We start from the raw sequence: 24,737 nt of genomic DNA, 5'->3' as shown, positions 1-24,737 counted from the left end.
AGGGGCAAAGAGAGAAGCATAGGAGAAGAAGGAGAAATGCTTAAAGGCCCCATGACCTTAGAATCCTGGCTCTCCAGACCTTTCATATATCTCTATATATATCTATATATCTATATATCTATTCAATTTGTACTAAATAGACAGTAGTGTATATATATATATATATGTATATATATATTTATTATTATTATTATTATTTACAGAGAGAGAGAGAGTCAGAGAGAGGGATAGATAGGGACAGACAGACAGGAACGGAGAGTGATGAGAAGCATCAATTATCAGTTTTTCATTGCGACACCTTAGTTGTTCATTGATTGCTTTCTCATATGTGCCTTGACCATGGGTCTTCAGCAGACCAAGTAACCCCTTGCTCAAGCCAGTGACCTTGGGTCCAAGCTGGTGAGCTTTTGCTCAAACCAGATGAGCCTGCATTTAAGCTGGCAACCTTGGGGTCTTGAATCTGGGTCCTCGGCATCCCAGTCCAATGCTCTATCCACTGCGCCACCACCTGGTCAGGCTGAATATATTTTTTATTTTATTTAATTTTATTATTTATTTTTTACAGAGACAGTGAGTGAGTCAGAGAGAGGGATAGACAGGGACAGACAGGAACGGAGAGAGATGAGAAGCATCAATCATTAGTTTTTCATTGCGTGTTGTAACACCTTAGTTGTTCATTGATTGCTTTCTCATATGTGCCTTGACCGCGGGCCTTCAGCAGACCAAGTAACCCCTTGCTGGAGCCAGCGACCTTGGATTCAAGCTGGTGGGCTTTTGTTCAAACCAGATGAGCCCGTGCTCAAGCTGGCAACCTCGGGGTCTCGAACCTGGGTCCTCTGCATCCCAGTCCGATGCTCTATCCACTGTGCCACTGCCTGGTCAGGCTGAATATATATTTTAAAATGAAAAAATTTATGTAGGGGGAAATTGTGATTTATGTAAATTTGTATAGCTTTAGAAAATTTCACATTCAGTGAATGAATTGGCCTAGAATCATTGGTAGACAAGACTCTTAACCTGCCCAGAGAAGGCAAAGCCTAATAAGGAATGAGCAAGTCCAGGATGAATTCCCCTATAAGTTCCCCTGCATACCCAGAGCAGTTTCCCTGGTCAGTGGAAAACTGATGATGTTCAGGGACTTGGAGACCAGTAATGCTTCCAGCTATGACTGCAATCTTGCCTGTCATGTTCTCTGCTATACCACAGTACTGTAGCACAATATCTTACACATACTAGGAAATCAAACTCCATTTGAATGAATGAATTAATTAATCCTAAGACTAAAAGGCAGAAGACTAGCACAGCTAGAAAAGCTTAAAATGAAGGAAAGGAGAGCACAAAAGATGAACAGGAAGTTATAGCAGACTGACAAAGAAAAAGCTACTGCATCAGAAAACAATGACCAAAGGGGTAGAATGAGAAGAATTGAGCAAAAAAGAGAAGAAAAACTGTACTGTGTATGCAGGTAGCTTAAGAGAGTTAAATATAATAGTTATACGTAACTAATACATATTATACCTACATATAATGCAATTATACCCAACTCCCTTATTATATCAGTATCATATCAACATATTAATTCTAAAACCCTGTTCTGAAATGCAAAGGAGTCAGTACTAAAATCAGACAAAGACATTAGAGGAAGAGGAAATTACACATCAGCATCACTCACGAAAAGAGAAATAATATCCTTGACAAAATATCAGCAAACCAAATCTAACAAAACATAAAAAGGATAAAATACCATGACCAAGTAGCTTTATCATAGAAATGCTAGGTGGTTCAACATTAGAAAATCAGTCGATGTAATTCACCATATTTATAAGTTTAAAGAGAAAAACCACTTGGTTATGTCAAAAGATGAAGAGCATTCAATAAAATTCAATATCACTCATGATTAAAATTCTCAGCAAACCAGGAGTAGAAGGGAACATCCTCAACCTGATAAAGGACATCTGCAAAAACCAAACAAACAAACAAAACAACTAACATTATACTTAATTGTGAGAGATTAAATGCTTTCCCCTAGGGTTGGAAATGAAACAAATAAAAATTTAGCAAACAAAAATATAAGACTACCACGTGTTAGAATCCATTGTAGTCCAAAAAAGACCAGTGTAACAGGCTTTATTGAAAAGAAACCTGCCAGGCTGGCTCGCAAGGGAGAGTCCTGCCAGGCACAGACAGGACCATGCTTTTTTAAGGGTTAGGGGAGGGGTAGTAGGAAGGGATGTGGGGCATTATCTGATTGGCTGCTGGACAAAGGATGGTATTTTTTTTGTGTATTTTTCTGAAGCTGGAAATGGAGAGGCACTCAGACAGACTCCCGCATGCACCTGGGATCCACCCGGCATGCCCACCAGGGGGCGATGCTCTGCCCATCTGGGGCATTGCTCTGTTGCAACAAGAGCCATTCTAGCGCCTGAGGCAGAGGCCATAGAGCCATCCTCAGCGCCAACTTTGCTCCAATGGAGCCTCCTTGGCTGTGGGAGGAGAAGAGAGAGACAGAGAGGAAGGAGAGGGGGAGGGGTGGAGAAGCAGATGGGCGCCTCTCCTGTGTGCCCTGGCTGGAAATCGAACCCGGGACTCCTGCATGCCAGGCTGACGCTCTACCACTGAGCCAACTGGCCAGGGCCCAAAGGATGGAATTTTATGGAAGTTTGAGTATGTTTAACTTCTAGCAATTTTCAATCATCCAGGACTTCTTAGCTTGTGACGACAGACATTCCTTTGCTGTTGGTAATCTGCCACGAGCCCTGAAATGAGACTTACTAGCAGGGTTAAAGAAATGAAACCTAAGACCACGTGGCTGGGTAGCTCAGTGAGAGTTTCATCCTGATACACCAAGGTCACAGGTTCAATCCCCAGTCAGAACCCATACAAGATTCAACCAATGAATGTCTAAATAAGTGGAACAACAAATTGATGTTTTCTCTCTCTCTCTCTCTCTCTCTCTAAAAAAATAAAATATATTTTTTAAAAGATTCCCAGTTAAATTATGTCCACTTTCTCCAGTCCTGTTAAACATGGTATTAGAATCCCCAGTCAGTGCAATAAAGCAAGAAAAAGAATACAAGGCATACATATTGAAACAATTATGCTGAGTGAAAGAATCTAGACTCAAAAGAGTAATACTGTTTGATTATATTTCTATAAACTGTAGAAAATTTAAATTAACCCATAGTGACAGAAAACATTAGTGGTTGCTTAGGTAGTAATTGGGGCAAAGGATTACAAAGGAGCACTGGAAAACTTTTGGGGATGATGGATATATCATATTTAATATCCTGATTATGGTGGTGTTTTCACAGGTATGTATACTGTATGTATGTATAATCCACACACTTAAAATATATCTTTTATTGTCCATTAATAATAAAGCTGAAAAGGTGGTACTTAAGAGACATAGCAAACTAATAAAAATAGTTGAGGGTTGTAAATGTAAGACTTGTACTTACCTTTGAAGAGAATGTAGATCTTTTGTGAAAAGAAATCCAGAACATATTAGTTGAAAAGTATAATGTTAAGGCTGCCAGATTTAGCAAGTAAAAATAAAATACAACCCAGTTAAATTTGAATTTCAAATAAACAATGAATAATTGTTTAGTATAAATTATCCCAAATATTGCATACAACACAGTAAAAAATTTTGCTGTTTATCTGAAACCTGCAAAAAACTTATAATAAATAATTATTCATTGTTTATCTGAAATTCTAATTTAATTAGTCCTGTATTTTATCTGGCATTCCTAGATATTGTCTTATCTACAGTGGATGAACTGAAGCCTCTGAAAAGGGCAGCTACTTGAACTCTGTGGTTTTTTCTTGATTTACATGAAGCTGCTAAACTGCTGTACTCCATCCAGACAGAGGCTGCATGCTTAGTGTCCAGCACAACGCCTCAGTCACAGTAGGTGCTCAGAAAATATTTTTGCTCTACAAGCTGTGTGAAGATCGAGTCTGTATCCATCTTGCTCACCATTTTATCCCCAGGGCCTATTACAATGCCTGGTGCTCAATGAATACATGATTAAATGAATAGTTGCCTCGCATGCCCCAGAAAATTGCAGGATTGACCTTGTACTCCAGCCATTGAAGCTGGCTGATCGACTTCTTGGACAAGCCCCAGTTCTGATTTCTTGGCTTATCTCCCTCTTCACTATTGCTGTGTGTCTCAGGTTGCTGTTTTGTTTTGTGTGACTGACCTATCTTTACATATAATGTCTCTTGTTTTTTTGTTTTTTCCTTTGGAATCTGGGTGATTGCTCTGAGAGTCTGAAAACTTTAGCCCTAGGAAAAATCTGACAAATCTGAAACATAACAGCTAGATTTGTTGATGAAATATTGGGACATGCTTCTTTTAGAGCTAAGGAGATTTGAGATGGGGCTCAATTTTGGTGAGAAGACCAGAATAAAAGGAAATCTTTATATACTGGTGGTGGGAAGGATTTTACATATATTTGGCAGTTTTATTATCTGTCCTACAAATATCTGAAGTACAAAAATGCATCCAAACTCTAAATTCATTAACTTTTTTTCCATAAAATTGAAAATCTAACATTTCTTCCTCTAAACACAAATAAGCAAAGATCATAGAAGTTATTTCTAGTGAGATAAGGATAGTGTGGAGAAAAATGTCTTGTGCTTAGTAGATTCTAGAACTGTAGGAATCTTAGTAATAATTAAGTATAATATATTTAGTATAACTATTTACTTGTTTGTTTGTTTTTTAATTTATAGAGACAGAGAGAGAGTCAGAGAGAGGGATAGACAGGGACAGACAGACAGGAACAAAGAGAGATGAGAAGCATCGATCATCAGTTTTTCGTTGCAACACCTTAGTTGTTCATTGATTGCTTTCTCATATGTGCCTTGACCGCGGGCCTTCAGCAGATGGAGTAACCCCTTGCTCAAGCCAGCGACCTTGGGTCCAAGCTGGTGAGCTTTGCTCAAACCAGATGAACCCATGCTCAAGTTAGCGACCTCGAGGTCTCGAACCTGGGTCCTCTGCATCCCAGTCCGATGCTCTATCCACTGTGCCATCGCCTGGCCAGGCTATTTACTTCGCATTGGATTCGGACAGCCGGTAAAGAAACAACGGAGCCAAAAACTGATGGGTCGTCATCTTTCATTCTAGCTTGCACCCTTACTTGTTTTGAAGATGACTATAAGGCACAGACACTCTCCCAAGTTCACATAGTAAAACATAACTCACTAAAACCTAGGTCTCCCTCCTACTTTTATCTCTATAATGCAGTTTCCCTAGTTCTTAGCAGTCGGGAGGGGGTGGCATAGAAATAAAATCAAGCACATTATGCTCAGGACATACGTACTATTCTCCTTGACATTCAGAATGTTGTTTTTATGCCTTTTTGAGTCCAAGTCTTCCTCCATCATTAAAGTTTCTTATACTCCTTCATGTGTTTGTCCTTGCCTGGTTCAATCTTTTTAGTTTTTTAATTTAAAAGTTATTTATTTATTTAAACTTTTAAAAAAAATTATTGATTGATTTTGAGACAGAGACAGGAAGGGAGAGAGAGGAGAGAGTGAGAAGCATCAACTCGTAGTTGCTTCACTTTAGTTGTTCATTGTTCACTTCTCCATTTGTGCCTTGATGGTGGTGGGGGGGGCTCAAGCCAATAAGCCAGTGCTCAAGCTGGTGCTCGAGTCAGTGACCTCGGGGTTTTGAACCTGGGACCTCAGCATTCCAGGTGGTGGATATTCTATCCACTGTGCCACCATAGGTCAGGCAAAAAGTTTTTATTGATTGAGTTTAGAGAGAGAGAGGAAGGGAGAGAGAGATAAATATGGATTTGTTGTTCCACTTAATTTTTTTAGCAAGTGGGAGACAAGATAGAGTGAGAGACAGAGGCAGAGACAAGAAGGGAGAGAAGCACCAACTCCTAGTTGCCTCGCTTTCGTTGTTCATTGATTGCTTCTCATACATGCCTTGAGGGGTGGGGGGCTGTAAAGCCAGTAGCCAGGGCCAGGGCCACCATCACAGTAGCCTGGTGTAGAGCCAGCGGCCAGGGCTGTCAGGGCCACTATCAGAGCAGCCCAGCCCATGCAGGTTCGCATTGGATTCGGACAGTCGGTAAAGAAACAACGGAGCCACAAACTGGTGGGCCATAGTCTTTAATTCTAGCTTGCACCCGGCGGGCAAGTAAAAACACGCACTGGGCTCCAAAACCCAGTCACATTCAGTGCTCACAAAGCTACTGACTTATCCGAGTTTCCTAGAATCAAAGGTTTCTAGCTCACCAGACTTATTCTCCTCTGTTCCCCATCTCCTTCCTTATCCCAGATACAAACTCTACACAAACTGGCATCTCACTCAGCACTCCGCCATCTTGGCTGCTTCTCCTGGCCTCCTCCACTTGGCCTTTCTCTGCTCTCCTCTGCTCTCTCTTCTAATGATAATCTCAGGAACCAAGAGCCCAAACTCCCGTTTTGCCCCCACTTTATACTGTAGCTTCACAACCTCTAATCCAATATACAAAGTAGGGAAATCTCTAATACAAAGTCACCTTTGAGGCATGATTGGATTGTACCACCCTACATCAAAAAAGGGTGGGAAAGGCTTAATCCCAAAACCAAGCCCCAGGCTACAATGATCCTGCCTGCCCCCAACACACATTAATATCACCTGGGCAATGGCCTCCTCGTGGGCAGCGTGATCTTTAACAAAGCGAGCATAATACATTTTATCTGCCCAACACCTGGTCCATGCAGGTTCGCATTGGATTCGGACAGTCGGTAAAGAAACAACGGAGCCAAAAACGGATGGGCCGTCATCTTTCATTCTAGCTTGCACCCGGCGGGCATGGCAAAAACACACACTGGGCTCCAAAACCCGCTCACATTCAGTGCTCACAAAGCTACTGACTTATCCGAGTTTCCTAGAATTAAAGGTTTCTAGCTCACCAGACTTATTCACCTCTGTTCCCCATCTCCTTCCTTCTCTCTGCACAAACTCAGAACTAACTGGCTTCTCACTCAACACTCCGCCATCTTAGCTGCCTCTCCCGGCCTCCTCCACGTGGCCTTTCTCTGCTCTCTGCTCTCTAATATTAATCTCAGGAACCAAGAGGGCAAGCTCTCGTTCTGCCCCCATTTTATAGTGTAGAAATCCAAACCTTTAATCCAATATACAAAACAGGGAAGTCTCTCTAATACAAAGTCATTTCTCTGAGGCATGATTGGATTGTACCGCCCTACATCAAAAAGGGTAGGAAAGGCTTAATTGCTTAATCCCAAAACCAAGCCCCAGGCTACAAGGATTCTGCCTGCCTTTAGCCCACCCCAACACACATTAATATCACCTGGGTGACAGCCTCCTCGTGGGCAGCGTCATCTTTAACAAAGAGAGCATAATACATTTTATCTGCCCAACAGGGGCTCAAGCCAGTGACCTTGGGTTGAAGCCAGTGACCTTGGGCTCAAACCAGTGACCATGGGATCATATTGATGATCCCACCTCAAGTTGGGGGCCCCATGCTTAAGCTGGATGAGCCCTAGCTCAAGCCAGATAACCTGGGGTTTTCAACCTGGGACCTCAGCGCTCTAGGTTGACACTGTCCACTGCGTCATCACCAGTCAGTCAGGCTTTGGTTGATTCGGGATCAAACCCACAACTTGGTGAATACGTTAACCAACTGAGCTACTCTGCTGGGGCCTGATTCACTATTTTTATATGGTTATATTTTTGTCTTGGAGGGGAAACAAAATTAAGTACAGGCTACTGTAGTTTTGAGATACTTTAGGTCACTGGTTTGTTTCTGTGCAAAAAGAAATTTCAGGAAGTGGAAATGAGGAAGGTGGCAGAGATTTCTAAATGGACAGAATACCTGCCCCTAGTTTTTTTCTTAGATGCAAATGTCTTAGGTAGTATTAAGCTGTTACGAGGATGATATAACCTAAATTCTTCCACACAAGTGTAGTTAGTTACTTTGGAGGAGGAGAAGGTAAGAAGAGAAAGAATATCACGTTTTGCGAATAGGAAAAAAAATGCAAACATTCAACAAATAGTAATATTTTCCTATAGGGATGATTAGAAAGAAAACGAATCTTCCTATTAATTCCCAACACAAAATGAATTAGAGAAAAATGCAGCCAAATAAGCAGAGGTACTTAACCCTCTCCCAAGGGAAGATGAAGTCTTATTAGGGTAGCGAGTATCGTGCTCAATGTTTTGAGAGTGCCAGTTGAGAAAACTTAGCATTTACTTTTATTGCTGGTGACGCAAGAATTGTCACTGCAGCTTTCGCTTTGCGTCCAGAAGTGGCGACTCCGCATGCTGCAGGTGGAGGAGCCGGCCAGGGAAAGGGGAGCTGGGACGCTGTTCTGCAATCTACGTTCACAGGGGTCTGTTATGCCTCCGAGGCTGCATTGCAGTGGGGTGTGAAAATTTCGTGTGTGCCAAAGCTTAGAGGCCTTTCTGTAGCAGGAGAGACTCGAAGGACACGGAGGAAAATGATTTCATTTAAGACATGTGATTCTGAGGTGCTCAGGGTCCAGCATTCCCCAATTTGGGTGGAAAGGCAAACGGGCGAAACAACCTGCCCTGCAAGCGCTCACAGCAGCAGGTGCAATGTTTCCTCCTAGCCGACAGGGGCCGCTAGGAGCGAGTACCTGCGTAGGGCCACTCTCGTCGGCCGCTGGTCTCTGTAGCCCCTCCCCCAGCCTGCAGCTGAGAGTGGGAGGCGAAAACGCCGCTTGTACGCGTGCGCGCTCCGTCGGTGCAGCCAGTCTGTGAGCGTGAGTGGGAGGTGGCAGGCCTCAGACTCTGGCCTTCTCGACTGAGTGGTCCAGCGCGGCGTTTCCAGCCATGCACCGGTTTGGTACTCGGTTAATGGGCGCCAGGGCGACCCTGTCATCGCCACTGGATCCCCGCAGTAATGAAAACCTCGACAAAATTGATATGTCTCTGGGTGAGGAGCTGAGTTGGACCGAGTTGGAATCGGGGGAGGGTATGGGTAGGACCAAGTACCGCGGATTGTGGGGGAAGGGGCCGTTGGTCGCAGTTGTCGATCGAGATTTTTTGGGGGTTTTATTTTTTGGGGTTTTTTACGGGTGGGCAGAACCCAGTGAGGGCCTCCGGGGACTGGAGCGCTCACTGGCGCCGAGTGCTCAGGTCGATCCGGAGGGACCCGAGCGCCCCCTCAGCGGGCCGCTGTCGGAGGGGTGGGGGGCGGGGAGCGCTGCGGGCCCGCAGGTCGGGAGGGCTGACTGACGGGTGCGTAGTCTCTGTCCCCCCAGAGGGGCGCTGGGGACCCCGACTCTTTGTGAGGAAAACTCCGCGGCTTTCTCCTCCGGCGTGTTCGCTGTGGGCGTTATCCGGGGAGCGAAGGGAATGGTCCGACTAAGCCGTCCTTTCTGAGGAACGCTCGGGGGGCCCGGCCGGGTCCGCGTGCGGTTACAATCGGCGCTTCCAGAAAAGGGCCCGTGGGGCCTCTTCGGCGCCCAGGCCTACGCCGGCGCGGGGCGAGAGCGGCGGAGGCGCCCCGGGCGGCGGCGGTTCTGACGGGCTCCAGGCCGCGGGGCCGCAGCGGGGCCCCGACGCGGGGGCATTCGTCAGGGACAGAATTCCGTTAGAGCCTTGGTTAGGCGGTGCCTTGACAGAAGCAGTCTCCTTATCCAGGCCTAGCTAGTTAGGAAAAGAAGAAGCAACAGCCAAGGGAGAGGTTTACGTGGATAGATGCGAAGCCGGTTAAAGCTTGGATCTAGCAGGTATAAGAAGCGTGCGGTGCCTTGGTGATGATTATGTAAAAAGCAGGAGAATCGGTGATTTAATTTAAAAAATGTAGGCTTAGCACTACTGAGGCACGAGTCTCTTGAGTTTGCTAATTTAGAAGGAATTTCCTTTTTTGTCGGGATGGAAGTTACAGTATTAGATTGTAGTTAGCTCTGCCTGCTTTTTTCTGTGGACTAGTTTTGGGCATATTTGGAAAGTACCTGACTATGGATAGAGACGGGTAACTTTTCCCAGGACAGTATTTTTGTTGTGGTGGTGGTTTATCTGCAAAGTTTTTAGCTAAAATCAAGAACTCTTGGTTTCTGTGATCGCCACAAATCAGAACCCAATATGTGAATTAAATCATCAGAAATAATTGGCTTGCCCTGGCCGGTTGGCTCAGCGGTAGAGCGTCGGCCTGGCGTGCAGGGGACCCGGGTTCTATTCCCGGCCAGGGCACACAGGAGAAGCGCCCATCTGCTTCTCCACCCCTCCCCCCCTCCTTCCTCTCTGTCTCTTTCTTCCCCTCCCGCAGCCAAGGCTCCATTGGAGCAAAGATGGCCCGGGCGCTGGGGATGGCTCCTTGGCCTCTGCCCCAGGCGCTAGAGTGGCTCTGGTCGCAACATGGCGACGCCCAGGATGGGCAGAGCATCGCCCCCCGGTGGGCAGAGCGTCGCCCCTGGTGGGCGTGCCGGATGGATCCTGGTCGGGCGCATGCGGGAGTCTGTCTGACTGTCTCTCCCCGTTTCCAGCTTCAGAAAAATACAAAAAAAAAAAACAAAAAAAAGAAATAATTGGCTTGGCCTCAAGTTTTGTCTTAAGTGAACCTTAAAGAAATGGGAAATCTTTTGAGCAAAGGCCAAGAAAAAATATAATAATATTTATTGAGCGCTTATTAACTAGTAGATACTGGACTAAGATTTAATATGTGTAAATTTGGTTTATCTTTAGAATAATCCTGTGAGGTATATACTCCTAATGATGAAGAGCACTGGAATCCAGAACCGCACTCGGTTCAAATTCTGATTTTGCCACTTAGTAGCCTTGTGAGTGTGAGCAAATTACTTCTCAGTGCCTCATCTGTTAAAAGGTGATAATAATAGGGGTATCTGCCTTGGAGGGTTGATGTATTAAGTAAGAAAAGAGGTGTATATAAACTGCTTAGAACAGTACCTGGTACACAGCTCTATATTTACACACACACATACACACACACACTATATAAGCCATTGTTATAAATGTTTTACAAAACCTGAGATGTAGAGAAATTAAATAACTTGTTGGAAGTCATACAGGTAGGTGGTGGAACAAGGATTTTGGTCTCACTCGAGAGTCCTAAGCTATAGATATTGTAGGAAGTTTTAAACAGATGTTTTAATAATCAATGCATTATCTTAACTTTGTAAGGTTTTTGTATGTATTTTGTTTGGTGATTAGGATGTTCAAGTGAAGAAAACTGAGAATTAATTGTCTTTGAAGGTAAAGTGCTGTGGATAGCTAAAACAGAGCTTGATCTTTTTTTCTCTACTCCAAGAACATACTTTTAGGTATACTCCAAGAACATTCTGTCAAGTGTCTTTTTGTTTTGTTTCAGTGAGAATTTTACGGAAATGGGATGGAGAGATAACCTATTTTAGACAACTGTGCTTTGTGAATATTTCATCTTACCAGATCTGCAGGGGTTTTAGAATCTAGTTTTTGTTTTGTTTTAAATTGTGGCTCTACTAGAATTATATGAAAACTCATATAGAATATAGAATATCTACCAAAGTTACCAATAGCTGGCCTCATTGTGACTCAGTTTTTTAATTTGAATATGAGTATTACAATACTTATTTTGTAGAATTGTTGTGAAAATTAAATTAATACATGTCAGAATAATGCCTATTAGTACTCAGTTACTGCTATTACTATTAATATTATTAGTACCTTGTATATACGCCCAGTGGTATGGTAGAAACTTTTTTATAAAAGTATCTTATCAAAATGGATTTTTTTTCCCCTTTCTGAATCCTACCCTGTCTGCTCCTTCAGCGAGAAAAAGGCATTTTCTTCCTTTTTAAAAAAAATTTGACCAGGAGGTGGCGCAGTGGATAGAGTATCAGACTGGGATGCGGAGGACCCAGGTTCGAGACCCTGAGGTCGCTAGCTTGAGCACGGGCTCATCTGGTTTGAGCAAAAAGCACCCAAGGTCCCTGGCTGGAGCAAGGGGTTACTCGGTCTGCTGAAGGCCCGCGGTCAAGGCACATGTGAGAAAGCAATCAATGAACAATAAGGTGTCGCAACAAAAAACTGATGATTGATGTTTCTCATCTCTCTCCGTTCCTGTCTGTCTGTCCCTATCTATCCCTCTCTCTGACTCTCTCTCTGTCTCTGTAAAAAAAAAAAAATAAATAAATAAATAAATAAATAAAATTTATGGTGACAGTGGGGAGCAGAGGCAGACTCCCACATGCGCCCTGACACCACCTGGCAAGCCCACTAGGGGATGATGCTCTGCCCATCTGAGACCCTTGCTCCATTGCAACCAGAGCCATTTCTTTAATGCCTGAGGCGAAGGCCATGGAGCCATCCTCAGTGCCTGGGGCCCACTCTCTATAATTGAGCCATGGCTGCGGGAGGGGAGGAGGAGGAGGAGAGAGAGAGAGAGAGAGAGAGAGAGAGAGAGAGAGAGAGAAGCAAGAGGAGGAGGGGTAGAGAAGCAGATGGGCACTTCTCCTGTGTGCCCTGACCAGGAATTGAACCTGGGACATCCACATGCTGGGCCGATGCTCCACCACTGAGCCAACTGGCCACAGCCCATTTTCTTCTTTTTAGACTGGAAGAATCCTTTCTGTCCTAGTAGCTTATTTAACTTGAGTATTTAGGTAATAAAATGTTTAAACATAATTTTGTATTTGATATTAACTACTATTAATTCATGGTTATGTTTATACTCAATAATGCTCCTTTTAAAAATTAAGCAGGTTAGTCAAAATTATACCCCTTATTGCCCCTACACCTTTTCTTTTCTTTTCTCTTTTTCTTTATTCATTTTTAGAGAGGAGAGAGAGAGGGAGAGAGAGAGAGAGAGACAGAGAGAGAGAAGGGGGGAGGAGCTGGAAGCATCAACTCCCATATGTGCCTTGACCAGGCAAGCCCAGGGTTTCGAACCGGCGACCTCAGCATTTCCAGGTCGACGCTTTATCCACTGCGCCACCACAGGTCAGGCTACACCTTTTTTTTTTTTTTTTTTTTTTTTAATGGTACCCAGACCAAATTTACTTTTGTGTTGTGTGTTCTTGTGGCTCTGAAATTTTAACATCTGGTGAAGGATAGCACCTTACCTTGTTAAAGGAAACTAGTGTTTCAAAAGAAATGTCTGTCTTCTTTCTGCTCACTGAGAATTAAACATGCTCATGTTAAATTTGTTTTTTGTTTGTTTGTTTGTTTGTTTTGTATTTTTCTGAAGTTGGAAATGGGGAGGCAGTCAGACAGACTCCCGCAAGCGCCCGACCGGTATTCACCCGGCACGCCCACCAGGGGGCGATGCTTTGCCCATCTGGGGCGTTGCTCTGTTGCAACCAGAGCCATTCTAGCGCCTGAGGCAGGGGCCACGGAGCCATCCTCAGCGCCCGAGCCAACCCCGCTCCAATGGAGCCTTGGCTGCGGGAGGGGAAGAGAGAGACAGAGAAGAAGGAGAGGGGGAGGGGTGGAGAAGCAGATGGGCGCTTCTCCTGTGTGCCCTGACCGGGAATCAAACCCGGAACTCCCACACGCCAGGCTGACACTCTACCACTGAGCCAACCGGCCAGGGCCTAAATTTGTTTTTTATGAAACCTTTATTTTTGAACTGTTTTTGAATGTCTCACTTTGATGAACTCTTTTGTAGTTGGAGTGATCTTCAGAAGATAGTGAAGTACTTTGGGCAGATATGAATTATTTTATATGAATATTTATTTGAACATGATTTTAAGAGTCTTAAAGATTGCAAATGGGTGAGGTAGACTAGTAATATATAAGAAGGGATCCCTGTAATCTAAGTTTCTTCCCCTCCCTTCCCTTCTGTTCCCTTCCCTTTTTTTTGTGAGACAGGGACAGACAGGAAGGGAGAGAAATGAGAAGTATCAACTTGTAGTTGTGGCACTTTAGTTATTCATTGATTGCTTCTCATACATGCCTTGACTGGGAGACTCCAACTGAGCCGGTAACCCCTTGCTCAAGCCAGCATTGCGCTCAAGCCAGTGACCATGGAGTCATGTCTGTGATCCCATGCTCAAGCTGGTGAGCCTGTGCTCAGGTTCGATGAGTCTGCTCTCAAATTGGTGACCTCGGGGTTTCACACCTGGGCGCTCAATGTCCCAGGGCAACAATCTATCCACTGTACCACACTGCCTGGTCAGGCTAAATTTCCTTCTTTGATTTCAGAAAAGACTAACTATATCATTGTTAGATTATTTGTGGTTTTTTGTTTTGTTTTGTTTTGTTTTTGTATTTTTCTGAAGCTGGAAACGGGGAGAGAGAGTCAGACAGATTCCCGCATGCGCCCCACGGGATCCACCCGGCACGCCCACCAGGGGCAACGCTCTGCCCACCAGGGGGCGATGCTCTGCCCCTCCGGGGCGTAGCTCTGTCGTGACCAGAGCCACTCCAGTGCCTGGGGCAGTGGCCAAGGAGCCATCCCCAGCGCCTGGGCCATCTTTGCTCCAATGGAGCCTTGGCTGCGGGAGGGGAAGAGAGAGACAGAGAGGAAGGAGGGGGAGGTGGAGAAGCAAATGGGCGCTTCTCCTATGTGCCCTGGCCGGGAATCGAACCCGGGTCCCCTGCACGCCAGGCCAACGCTCTACCGCTGAGCCAACCGGCCAGGGCCAGATTATTTGTGTTTAGAGCATTTTGGTGGGAAAATCACTGAGGTGACTTAGTTTTTTGAAATTTTCTTAAGTTGTTGACTATGTTCAGTTTCTTTGGTTTATTTGCTTTGTTTTCAGTCATCAGAATTAATTTTGGAGTTGAGACTGTGGAAAAATAGTTTGGATGTTTCTTAAATGAGTAGTATAGAAAGAAAAATAAGGTAATCCTGAATTACTTTGCTAGAGGAGCAGAAACTAATAGTGGTGTTTTGGGGTTTTTTTTGGTACTATATCTTTATTATGGTACTTATTTAATTTTGTATTTGTTATTTACATGTCTATTTCCATCAATCACTTTAAACGTATTAAGAATGGGGATCATATTTTACTTTTGTTTCTGTTATAGCATTATCTACCACATATATTTATTGCACATAGTAGTGCTTAATAAATATTTGCTGAATTGAGATGAACTTATAAATTTTGTTTTTTAATGGAATGATTTTTTTTTTTTACTGCTTTTGGTCTTACTGAAAGTTGGTCTTTAAAAACTCGGTACTTATGTGATTATGGAATAAAGTATTATTTATTTTTATAAACAGGCTTTTGCTTATTTACATTTATTTACCAGAGAAAGAAATACTACGGATAACAGAAATCTTCATTAATTAGTAGGTCTGCTTTGGGCTTTTGATTCATATGTTTCCTACAAAACCTTTCTTCAATGATCTGAGTGTATTAGCTGATTTGAACTTTTATCTTATCATTATTTATGGAAGTGCTTTCAGAGTGGAAAAGAAGTTAGGAACATGGAAATCTACCGACTAGAAAATAAGACTGGGGCCTGGATGGTGGCTCAGTGGATTGAGCATCAGCCTGACATATGGACATCCCAGATTTGATTCCCAGTCAGGGCACGGAGAAGAAGTGACATCTGCTTCTCTTTCCTTCCCTCTCCCTCTGCTCTCTGTCTTCTCCTCCTGCAGCCAGTGGCTCAGTTGGTTTTAGTGTCCCCTGGGTGCTGAGGATAGTTTGGTTGATTGAAGCCTCAGCCCCAGACGAGTTGCGGGGTGGATCCTGGTCAGGGCTCATGCAGTAATCTATCTCCCCTCCTCTCACTTAAAAAGAAGAAGAAAATAAGACTGAGTGATTGAGTCATTAAGTTAAAATAAATTATCATTGCATTTTCGTTATGACAGATGATATTATCAGATTGAATCGAAAGGAAGGAAAGAGGCAGAATTTTCCACGACTGAATAGAAGACTTCAGCAAAGTGGTACCCGGCAATTCAGGATGAGAGTACGATGGGGAATCCAACAGAATTCTGGTAAGTTTTGCAAGTAAGAATAAAGAGCTGTTATTTCTGGGTTCATAGTATACTATTTTTGGTACATACTTAAAACATGGAGGAAATATATGAGTATCATTTATTTGGGATTTGTATTTACTCTCAAGTTTTTGTTTAATTTTAAAAATTTGGTAAAAATTTAAGTTGCCTTCAATTTTTTCTAAACCTTAGTGTAGAAGTAGTCTAAAGTATATTTAAATTATTAATTATGAGCATGATATGCAAAGAACCATATATATCATGAGGTCTTCATTTTAGTTAGATGTTCCTTTAACAATCTTTCTTGAAGATGACTATATAACTCCAGCTTAAACACATTTAGTGAAAGAGCATACCACCTCATAAGACAACCTCTTTCATTACTGGAGATAGCTCTGTTTACTAGAAAGTTCTCTAGACTTGCATTAAATCATGCCTTCCTGCTAATCCTACAGTTATAAGAAGCCAAACTCCCTTTTCTGTATGAAAATATTTTTAAATATAGGGTGGGGCCAAACTAGGTTTACAGTTGTGAATACATGAAATAGAGTTTATTTTGTATTGTTTATTAATTATTGTATTATTTGCCATATGAATCATAGTATATGGAGACTCTTCTGCAGAGAAAATGACTTCTGGGCTGACCAAACCGTGGCACAGTGGATAGAGCGTCAGACTAGGATGCAGAGGATCCGCGTTCGAAACCCCGAGGTTGCTGGCTTGAACCCAAGGTCGCTGGCTTGAGCAAGGGGTCACTCACTCTGCTGTAGCCCCTGGTCAAGGCACATATGAGAAAGCAATCAATGAACAACTGAGCCGCAGTGAAGAATTAATGCTTCTCATCTCTCTTCCTTCCTGTCTTTCTGTCCCTAGCTGTCCCTCTCTGTCACAAAAAGAAAGGAAAGAAAATGACTTCTGGACTGTTGATCTTATCTGGGACCTTTAGGGTTTGTTAAATCCTCCAAAGTGACGCTTAGAATTGAGTGCTTTAGGTATTCTAATGATCTTGGAACTCTACAGTTAATTTTGGTAATCAGAAAACTTACTTATAACCATCTTGTTCCAAATGGACTTAAGGCAATAATGAGCAATTAATTATATATTACTCATTAACATTTTTTAGTAGTTATATCACCTTTTTTAGAATAAACCTTTGTTCAAAATTTTAACACTACGTCTATTTTTTTTTTTAATTTTTTTACAGAGACAGAGAGAGAGTCAGAAAGAGGGATAGATAGGGACAGACAGACAGGAACAGAGAGAGGTGAGAAACATCAATCATCAGTTTTTTGTTGCGACACCTTATTGTTCATTGATTGCTTTCTCATATGTGCCTTGACCGTGGGCCTTCAGCAGACCGAGTAACCCCTTGCTGGAGCCAGCGACCTTGGGTCTAAGCTGGTGAGCTTTGCTCAAACCAGATGAGCCTGTGCTCAAGCTGGCGACCACGGGATCTTGAACCTGGGTCCTCTACATCCCAGTCCGACGCTCTATTCACTGTGCCACCACCTGGTCAGGAAACACTATGTCTTTTTTACACGTATAATGTTTGAGACTGACCTGTGGTCACACAGTGGATAAAGCGTTGACCTGGAACACTGAGGTCACTCAATATTTGAAACCCTGGGCTTGCCAATTCAAGGCACGTATGGGATCTGATGCTCCCTGTTTTTCCTCTCTTCTCTCTCTCCTCTCTCTCTCTCTCTCTCTCTCTCTTTCCTCCCTCTTTCTAAAATGAATAAATGAAGTCTTTAAAAACATGTTTGATGAACTAGCCCCTAAGTTGGTTTTTTTCTTTTAATTCTGTATGTTGGAAAACATAATAAATAATCTCCAGTGGATCAAGCATAGTTAGTTCTATGATTAACAGCTAACATACCAACATAGCCAAAAAAATATATGTATGTGTGTGTGTAGATTTTTTTGTGTGTGACAGAGACAGAGAGAGGCACAGATAGGGACAGATGAATAGGAAGGGAGAGAGATGAGAAGCATCAATTCTTTGTTGAGGTACCTTAGTTGTTCATTGATTGCTTTCTCATATGTGCCTTGACCAGGGGGCTACAGCAGACCGAGTGACCCCTTGCTCAAGCCAGCAACCTTGGGTTCAAGCTGGTGAGCTGTGCTCAAGCCAGCGACCTCGGGGTTTCGAACCTGGGTCCTTTGCGTCCCAGTCCAACACTCTATCCACTGCGCCACCACCTGGTCAGGCCAAAATATATTTTTTATAAATAGGGTATGTAGTTAAGATTAGACCCTACAAAAAATTTTATTCTCTAATAATTTCTTGAACAGCTGAACCCAGGTAGGTAATTTCATGACAGGTATTTTGCTACAGCAAATGAATATTTAAATTCCAGGGATTTATATTTACAGAATTTAGAATAAATGTTACTTTAGTATACCATATGTTATGTATAATTTGTTTTAAAATCATTGTAGTTTAAGCCAGAAATATATTTATTTATGCTAATCATATGTTAAGTTCCTGATAAGTTCGTTGAACTGATTGGGTTCTCAGAGTATATAAAGTGCAGTATCTCTTTTTTTTTTTTCAGAGAGAGAGAGGGATAGACAGGGACAGACTTTAAAAATTCTTTTTTTTTTTTTTTTCAGAGTAAAGTGCAGTCTCTTACTTAGGAAATTTCTAGTAACAGAGAAAGGATAGAAAACAGAGTTGAGAAGTGTCAAAAGAGAAATTCTGATATAGGACTTTGGGTAGGGATTTTATATTAAGAAGATCAGTGATGATTTAATGGATAAGATGAAATAGGATCTGGTTCATAAAGGCTCAGAAAAGGTGTTTGTTTATTTGTTTTTCTTTTTTTTTTTTTTTCGTATTTTTGTATTTTTCTGAAGCTGGAAACGGGGAGAGACAGTCAGTCAGACAGACTCCCACATGCGCCCGACCGGGATCCACCCGGCACGCCCACCAGGGGCGATGCTCTGCCGAGACAAGAGCCACTCTAGCGCCTGGGGCAGAGGCCAAGGAGCCATCCCCAGTGCCCGGGCCATCTTTGCTCCAATGGAGCCTCTGCTGCAGGAGGGGAAGAGAGAGACAGAGAGGAAGGGGGGGGGGGGTGGAGAAGCAAATGGGCGCTTCTCCTATGTGCCCTGGCCGGGAATCAAACCTGGGTCCCCCGCACACCAGGCCGACGCTCTACCGCTGAGCCAACCGGCCAGGGCCTGTTTGTTTTTAACAGGAGGTTATAATCTGAGTCTAGAGATAAAATATCTAGGAACAGTTTAGAATCTTATAAGATTGAACCTGGGTTTGTAAGATTGAACTTGGGCTTGTGTGTTCTCCATTTGCATGTGACAGGGCCTAAAATAGAACAGCTGCTGCTGTCACTGAATATGCAGAGAGCTATGGGATTATTTTAAACTCTAATTGGTTAGCAAAAGTTCAGATTTCCACAATAATGGCAGTGAGGATGTTAGCTTGAGGTAAGAGCACAAGTAGGACAGCGAGCCCTTGGCATATACTCAATAAATTATTTTTGATGGCTGAACAAGTAAGTGAGTCAAGTCTTTCTAATTGTGCTCAAAATATAATTTAGTCAATAAATGTAGATACTAACAACCTCAATATCTTTCATTGGTGAAATACCTTGTAGCAATGGTTCTCAAAGTGTTGTCCAGGGACCCTGGGGAATCCCCAACACTTGAGGGGTCCATAAGGTAAAAACTCATATATAAAAAACTGTATTTTTATAATACTAAGACAATTGTATTTTCACTCTTACTGTCTCATAAATGTATAGTGGACTATACCAGGGTTGACATGACTTGTGATAATTAAAGCAGATTGAATGTAAAAACAGCTGAGAATTTAGCTATCTTTTGTTAAGCCAGACACTAAAGAAAATGCAGGGCCCTGGCTGCTTGGCTCAGTAGTAGAGCATAGGCCTGGGGTGTGGATGGTCCTAGGTTTGACTTCTGGTTAGGGCACACAGGAGAAGTGCCCATCTACTTCTCCAACCCTACCCCTCTCGCTTCTCTTTCTCTCTCTCTCTTGCTCTCTTTGGCTTTCTCTCTGTCTTCTCCTCATGCATCCATGGCTCGATTGGAGCACATTGGCCCCTGGCTCTGAGGATGGCTCCATGGCCTCTACCTCAGGCTGGGTTGCTGAGCAACAGAGCAATGCCCCAGATGGGCGGAGCATTGCCCCCTAATGGGCTTGCCAGGTGGATCCCAGTCTGATCTGGTCTAGGTGCATGCAGGAGTCTTTCTCTGCCTTCCCTCCTCTCACTGAATTAAAAGAAAAAAGAAAAGAAAGCCTGACCAGTCGGTGGCGCAGTGGATGGAGCGTCAGACTGAGATGTGGAGGAGCCAGCTTGAGCCCAGGGTCGCTGGCTCAAGCGGGGGGTCACTTGGTCTGCTGTGGCCCCCTGGTCGGGGCACATGTGAGAAATCATTGAACAACTAAGGAACCGCAACGAAGAATTGATGTTTCTCATCTCTCTCCCTTCCTGTCTGTCTGTCCCTTTCTGTCCCCACTCTCTCTGACTATCTCTCCCACACCAAAAAAAAAAGAAAAAGAAAAAGAAAGAAAGAAAATAGAAAAGAAAATGCAAAACAATGCTGCTCTTTTTATTTTGGAAAATAATTGTTATTTTTTATTAAATATAAGTTTTTGCTCTACATGTAATGGTTTATTGCAGGTGTCCCCAAACTATGGCCCACGGGCTGCATGTGGCCCCCTGAGGCCATTTATCCGGCCCCTGTCACACTTCCAGAAGGGGCACCTCTTTCATTGGTGGTCAGTGAGAGGAGCACTGTATGTGACGGCCCTCCAACCGTCTGAGGGACAGTGCACTGGCCTCCTGTGTAAAAAGTTTGGAGACGCCTGGTTTATTTTTTTAATGAAATAATCATTTTTAAATGCCTTAGTTTTTATTTCTAGCATGGTGACAATAAACATCCCACAGAATCAAAAACTCTTTGGGATCTTCAGTAATTTTTTAGAACATAAAGAAGTCCTGAGTCCTAAAAGTTGAGAATGCTGTTTTTTTTTAGAGGTACAAGAGATGGGAATATTTGTATGTTGCTTCAGAAAGGAGTAAGTAATATGATTGCATACACTCTGTGATAATGACATTTCCTAGAAAACCTCTTATACAGGTTACAGGTAAGTGATCAGATTCCACAGAAATTATTGAGGCAAGTGGATGTTTGTGTGGAAGAAATTCATGAAGGGTTTAGGCTAAAAATTCAAAGGAAAAATAAAAAATTTCTGCCTCTAGTTCTAGTTGTTCTCAACCTATTTGCACCTGTGGAGCTTATAAACTAGACCAGTGTTTTGGCTGCCCTCCATTTCTGCTGAACTGAAATCTTCAGAAGTAGGACCTAGGGATTTTTTTAAATTTCCATATGTGGTTCTGATATATGGCTAGTGTGAAACTGCTGCTGTAATGAAGCTCAAAATGAAAGGATCTTCATAGAGGTAATGATTGAAGTATGTAATGAAAATGAAAGTGCTTTATTAAGACAGAAAGAAACTTTCTATAGCAAAATGGATAAAAACTAAGATCATTGCATTAGATGATGTCTTTAGTACTTCATTATGCTTTTTAGAATATAAGACAGTTATACAGAGGGTAAGAAGGGAGAGAATTGGGGCAGTATGTATAGGTCTTTATGAAACATGACAAAGAGTGAAAAATAGTACCATTCCTAAAACAGATACTGCTACTGAAGTTCATTCAAAGGTAGAAAGGCGAGGGAGAGGCAAGGGATGATTTAGGTTTGCTAGATAGAAGGTAGAGGGGAAAAAGCCACCAAAGAGAAAGCAAAGGTAGTGGAAAGGTTAATGAGTATGGGAACAATAACTAACAAGTACCCAGGAATAGAATTCTGTTCCTTAACTTTTCTCCTTTTAATCAGTTTTTTTTGTTTTGTTTGTTTTTTGACAGAGAGAGAAGGACAGACATAGCAAGGGAGAGATGAGAAGCATCAATTCTTTGTTGAGGCTCCTTAGTCCATTGATTTTTTTTTTCATATGTGCCTTGACTGGGGGGCTACAGCAGACCAAGTGATCCCTTGCTCAAGCCAGTGACCTTGGGCTCAAGCTGGTGACCTTGCTGAAACCATATGAGCCCATGCTCAAGCTGGCGACCTCTGGTTTTCTAACCTGGGTCCTCCACATCCCAGTCCAATACTCTATCCACTGCACCACCGCCTGGTCAAGCTTAATCAGTTTTATTTCTGTTAATAAGACTCTCTAATTAATCTTTCTTATCTGAACTTAAATTTTTGGTATAATAATGGATTCCTCCTCTCTTTAATTTTTCTCTTTGCTCCACTAATTTATTTTATTATTTTTAGAATATAGTACAGTATTTTCACATTTCTTTGTTCCTCTTCCAGTGCTTTATCATGTCAATTTGGGTACTACAGTAGCTTTTGAAATGGTTTCACTGCCTTCTCTCTCTCTCTCTTCTATTCAGTCTAAGGTAATGCTGCTAGACCAATTCAATGTAATTGTTCCTTAGCCTTTTGGCTAAGATCAAGTGTGGACTTATGATATAATATGATCATGAATTCCATGACCCCTAATTCCTAGTCAGGTATAATCTTTATACCCACCTGAAGCCCTCCAATTTGAGCCTACCGTGTTCATTCACTTCTTTTTTTTTCTAGACTATCTCTTTTCTCAATATGTTATTGTTGCCCATGTTTTTCTACTTGTCACTTCATATCTCTATCCCTGTTCAAGTCATGGCCTATTTGGTAATAATCTAGCTTAGAGCCTAATTTTTTTTGTAAAAGTTTTTTCTTTTTAATTGTACCATAGGTGATATTCTACCTTTTATTCTTTAGTATTTACATAACAGTTTGGAAAAGTGTTCAGTTTTTGAAGCCACACAAACTTGAATTCTGCTCTTCCATTTTCTAACTGTAACCTCTGAGTAGTCACTGTTCTTTGCCTCACTTTGCCCACCAGCAGAATTCAGATGTTAGCATCAACTTGATCAAGTTGTCATTTAGGTTCAAGTTATTAGCACACTGCCTAGCACAGTTAGTAGTAGCTGCTTCATATAATACAAATAAAAATAGCAAGTAATTATAAATTTAATTTGAATATACATGTTTCCCCAACATACTTAATCTTTATTTGTCTGCAATTCCAGAAAAATCGACACATAGAGCAGCAATAATTTGATTTTAAAAATTGTAACTTTATTGCTTTTTTCTTTGCTTATAAAAGTAGTAAATTCAGTACCTTTGGTACTGAGGCAGAGCACCCAAGAAAGAAACAAATCTGGATCTCCCCACTGAGTTGCTGTGCTGGTGGAACTTAACAGTGAACCCATTTCTGTGGCAGTGATACAGTTTCAATTCACTGGAAAGTCTGTCTGTAGGGCCAGACTGTAGCAATGCCTAGTACAGTGGTACCTTGAGATACGAGCTGCAACTCGGTCCATAGTTTTGTTCAAGATACGAGCGAAATTCCAAGATAGAGTCGTGATTCGGGAATCTGCTGCTAGTTGGTGCATGGGTCCAGTATCGGCAGCACAACACCAGCATCTCGTTCTTTCTCATGTGTTACCCGCAGAATCAAGTTGAATCTTGTGTGCTGTACTCGTTCTTGCATCATTTTTGCATTTTTTACTAACTTTTTTTGTGTGCTATCATGGGGCCAAAGAAAGTGATTGTAAAGGACCATGGTGAGAAGAAGAGAATGATGTCGATAGAATAAAGCAAGAAATAACAGAAAAACATAAGCATGGTGTACAAGTGATTGAACTGGCAAGGCTGTACGACCGCAATACATCTACAATTTGTACCATCCTTAAACAAAAGCCATCAAAAGCGCAAATCCAGCGAAAGGAACTACAATTCTGTCCCAATTAAGGACAAATATCCATGAAGAAATGGAGAAGCTTCTGCTGGTGTGGGTGAAAAAGAGCTGGCAGGAGATACAGTGATGGAGACTATAATATGTGAAAAGGCACATATTATGTACGGCGACTTAAAGAAGAAAGAACCATCAACCTCAAAAGAGGCAGCATAAGATACATTTAAGGCAAGTCACGGCTGGTTTGAAAATTTCAAGAAGAGATGTGGTATCCACTTGGTGGTGAGGCATGGTGAAGCTGCAAGTGCTGATGTTAAGGCAACTGAGGAGTACATTGCACATTTTACTGCACTTATCACAAAGGAACATCCCCCCAACAAGTTTTTAACTGTGATGAAACAGGATTGTTTGGAAAAAAAATGCCCTGGAGGACTTTTATCACCACAGAGGAGAAGAAGCTGCTGGGCCATAAACCCATGAAGGACCGTCTGACCCTTGCATTGTGTGCAAATGCTAGTGGTGACTGTAAAGTAAAGCCACTGCTAGTGTATCATTCCAAAAATCTTCCAGCCTTTTAAGACTCACTAGATTCTTAAAGAAAAACTGCAGGTTATATTGCACGCCAATGCTAGGGCATGGCTTATGTGGCACTTTGTTATTGAACGGGTAAATCTCATCTTTTGTCCTGCACTAAAGAAATATCTTCAAGAAAATAAACTCCTGATGAAAGCATTACTAATCTTTGAAAATGCTCCAGCCCACCCACCTGGTCTTGGAGATGACATTCTCGATGAGTTCAAATTTGTGAAAGTCCTCTACGTCCCACCCAACACGACTTCAACTTGCAAACTGGATCAGCTGGTCATTTCCAACTTTAAAATGCTTTACACAAAGCACTTGTTCCGCTGCTGCTTTGAAGTGACTGAGAATACAAATCTAACCCTTCGAGAGTTTTGGAAAGATCACTACAACATCGTGATATGTTTATGCATTATTGACTTGGCATGGCAAGAGGTTACAAGAAGAACCTTGAACTTGGCATAAAA

At 42.4% G+C, this 24,737-nt stretch overlaps 1 protein-coding gene across 1 annotated transcript in view; it reads left to right on the top strand.

Moving 5' to 3' along the window:
- Positions 1 to 8,736: 8,736 nt before the first annotated feature.
- FYTTD1 (forty-two-three domain containing 1) overlaps positions 8,737 to 24,737 on the top strand; it is a 45,451-nt gene continuing 29,450 nt past the window's right edge. The window contains exons 1-2 of the mRNA XM_066347171.1: positions 8,737 to 8,930; positions 15,762 to 15,890. Of these exons, the coding sequence (XP_066203268.1) occupies positions 8,828 to 8,930; positions 15,762 to 15,890 (232 nt within the window). The 5' untranslated portion in view covers positions 8,737 to 8,827. The remainder of the gene's footprint in view (positions 8,931 to 15,761; positions 15,891 to 24,737) is intronic.

This window comes from Saccopteryx leptura, chromosome 8 (genome assembly GCF_036850995.1).
Source record: "Saccopteryx leptura isolate mSacLep1 chromosome 8, mSacLep1_pri_phased_curated, whole genome shotgun sequence".
Taxonomy (NCBI): domain Eukaryota; kingdom Metazoa; phylum Chordata; class Mammalia; order Chiroptera; family Emballonuridae; genus Saccopteryx; species Saccopteryx leptura.
The sequence above is the reverse complement of the archived record's forward strand: the minus strand, read 5'-3'. Positions and strand labels throughout refer to the sequence as shown.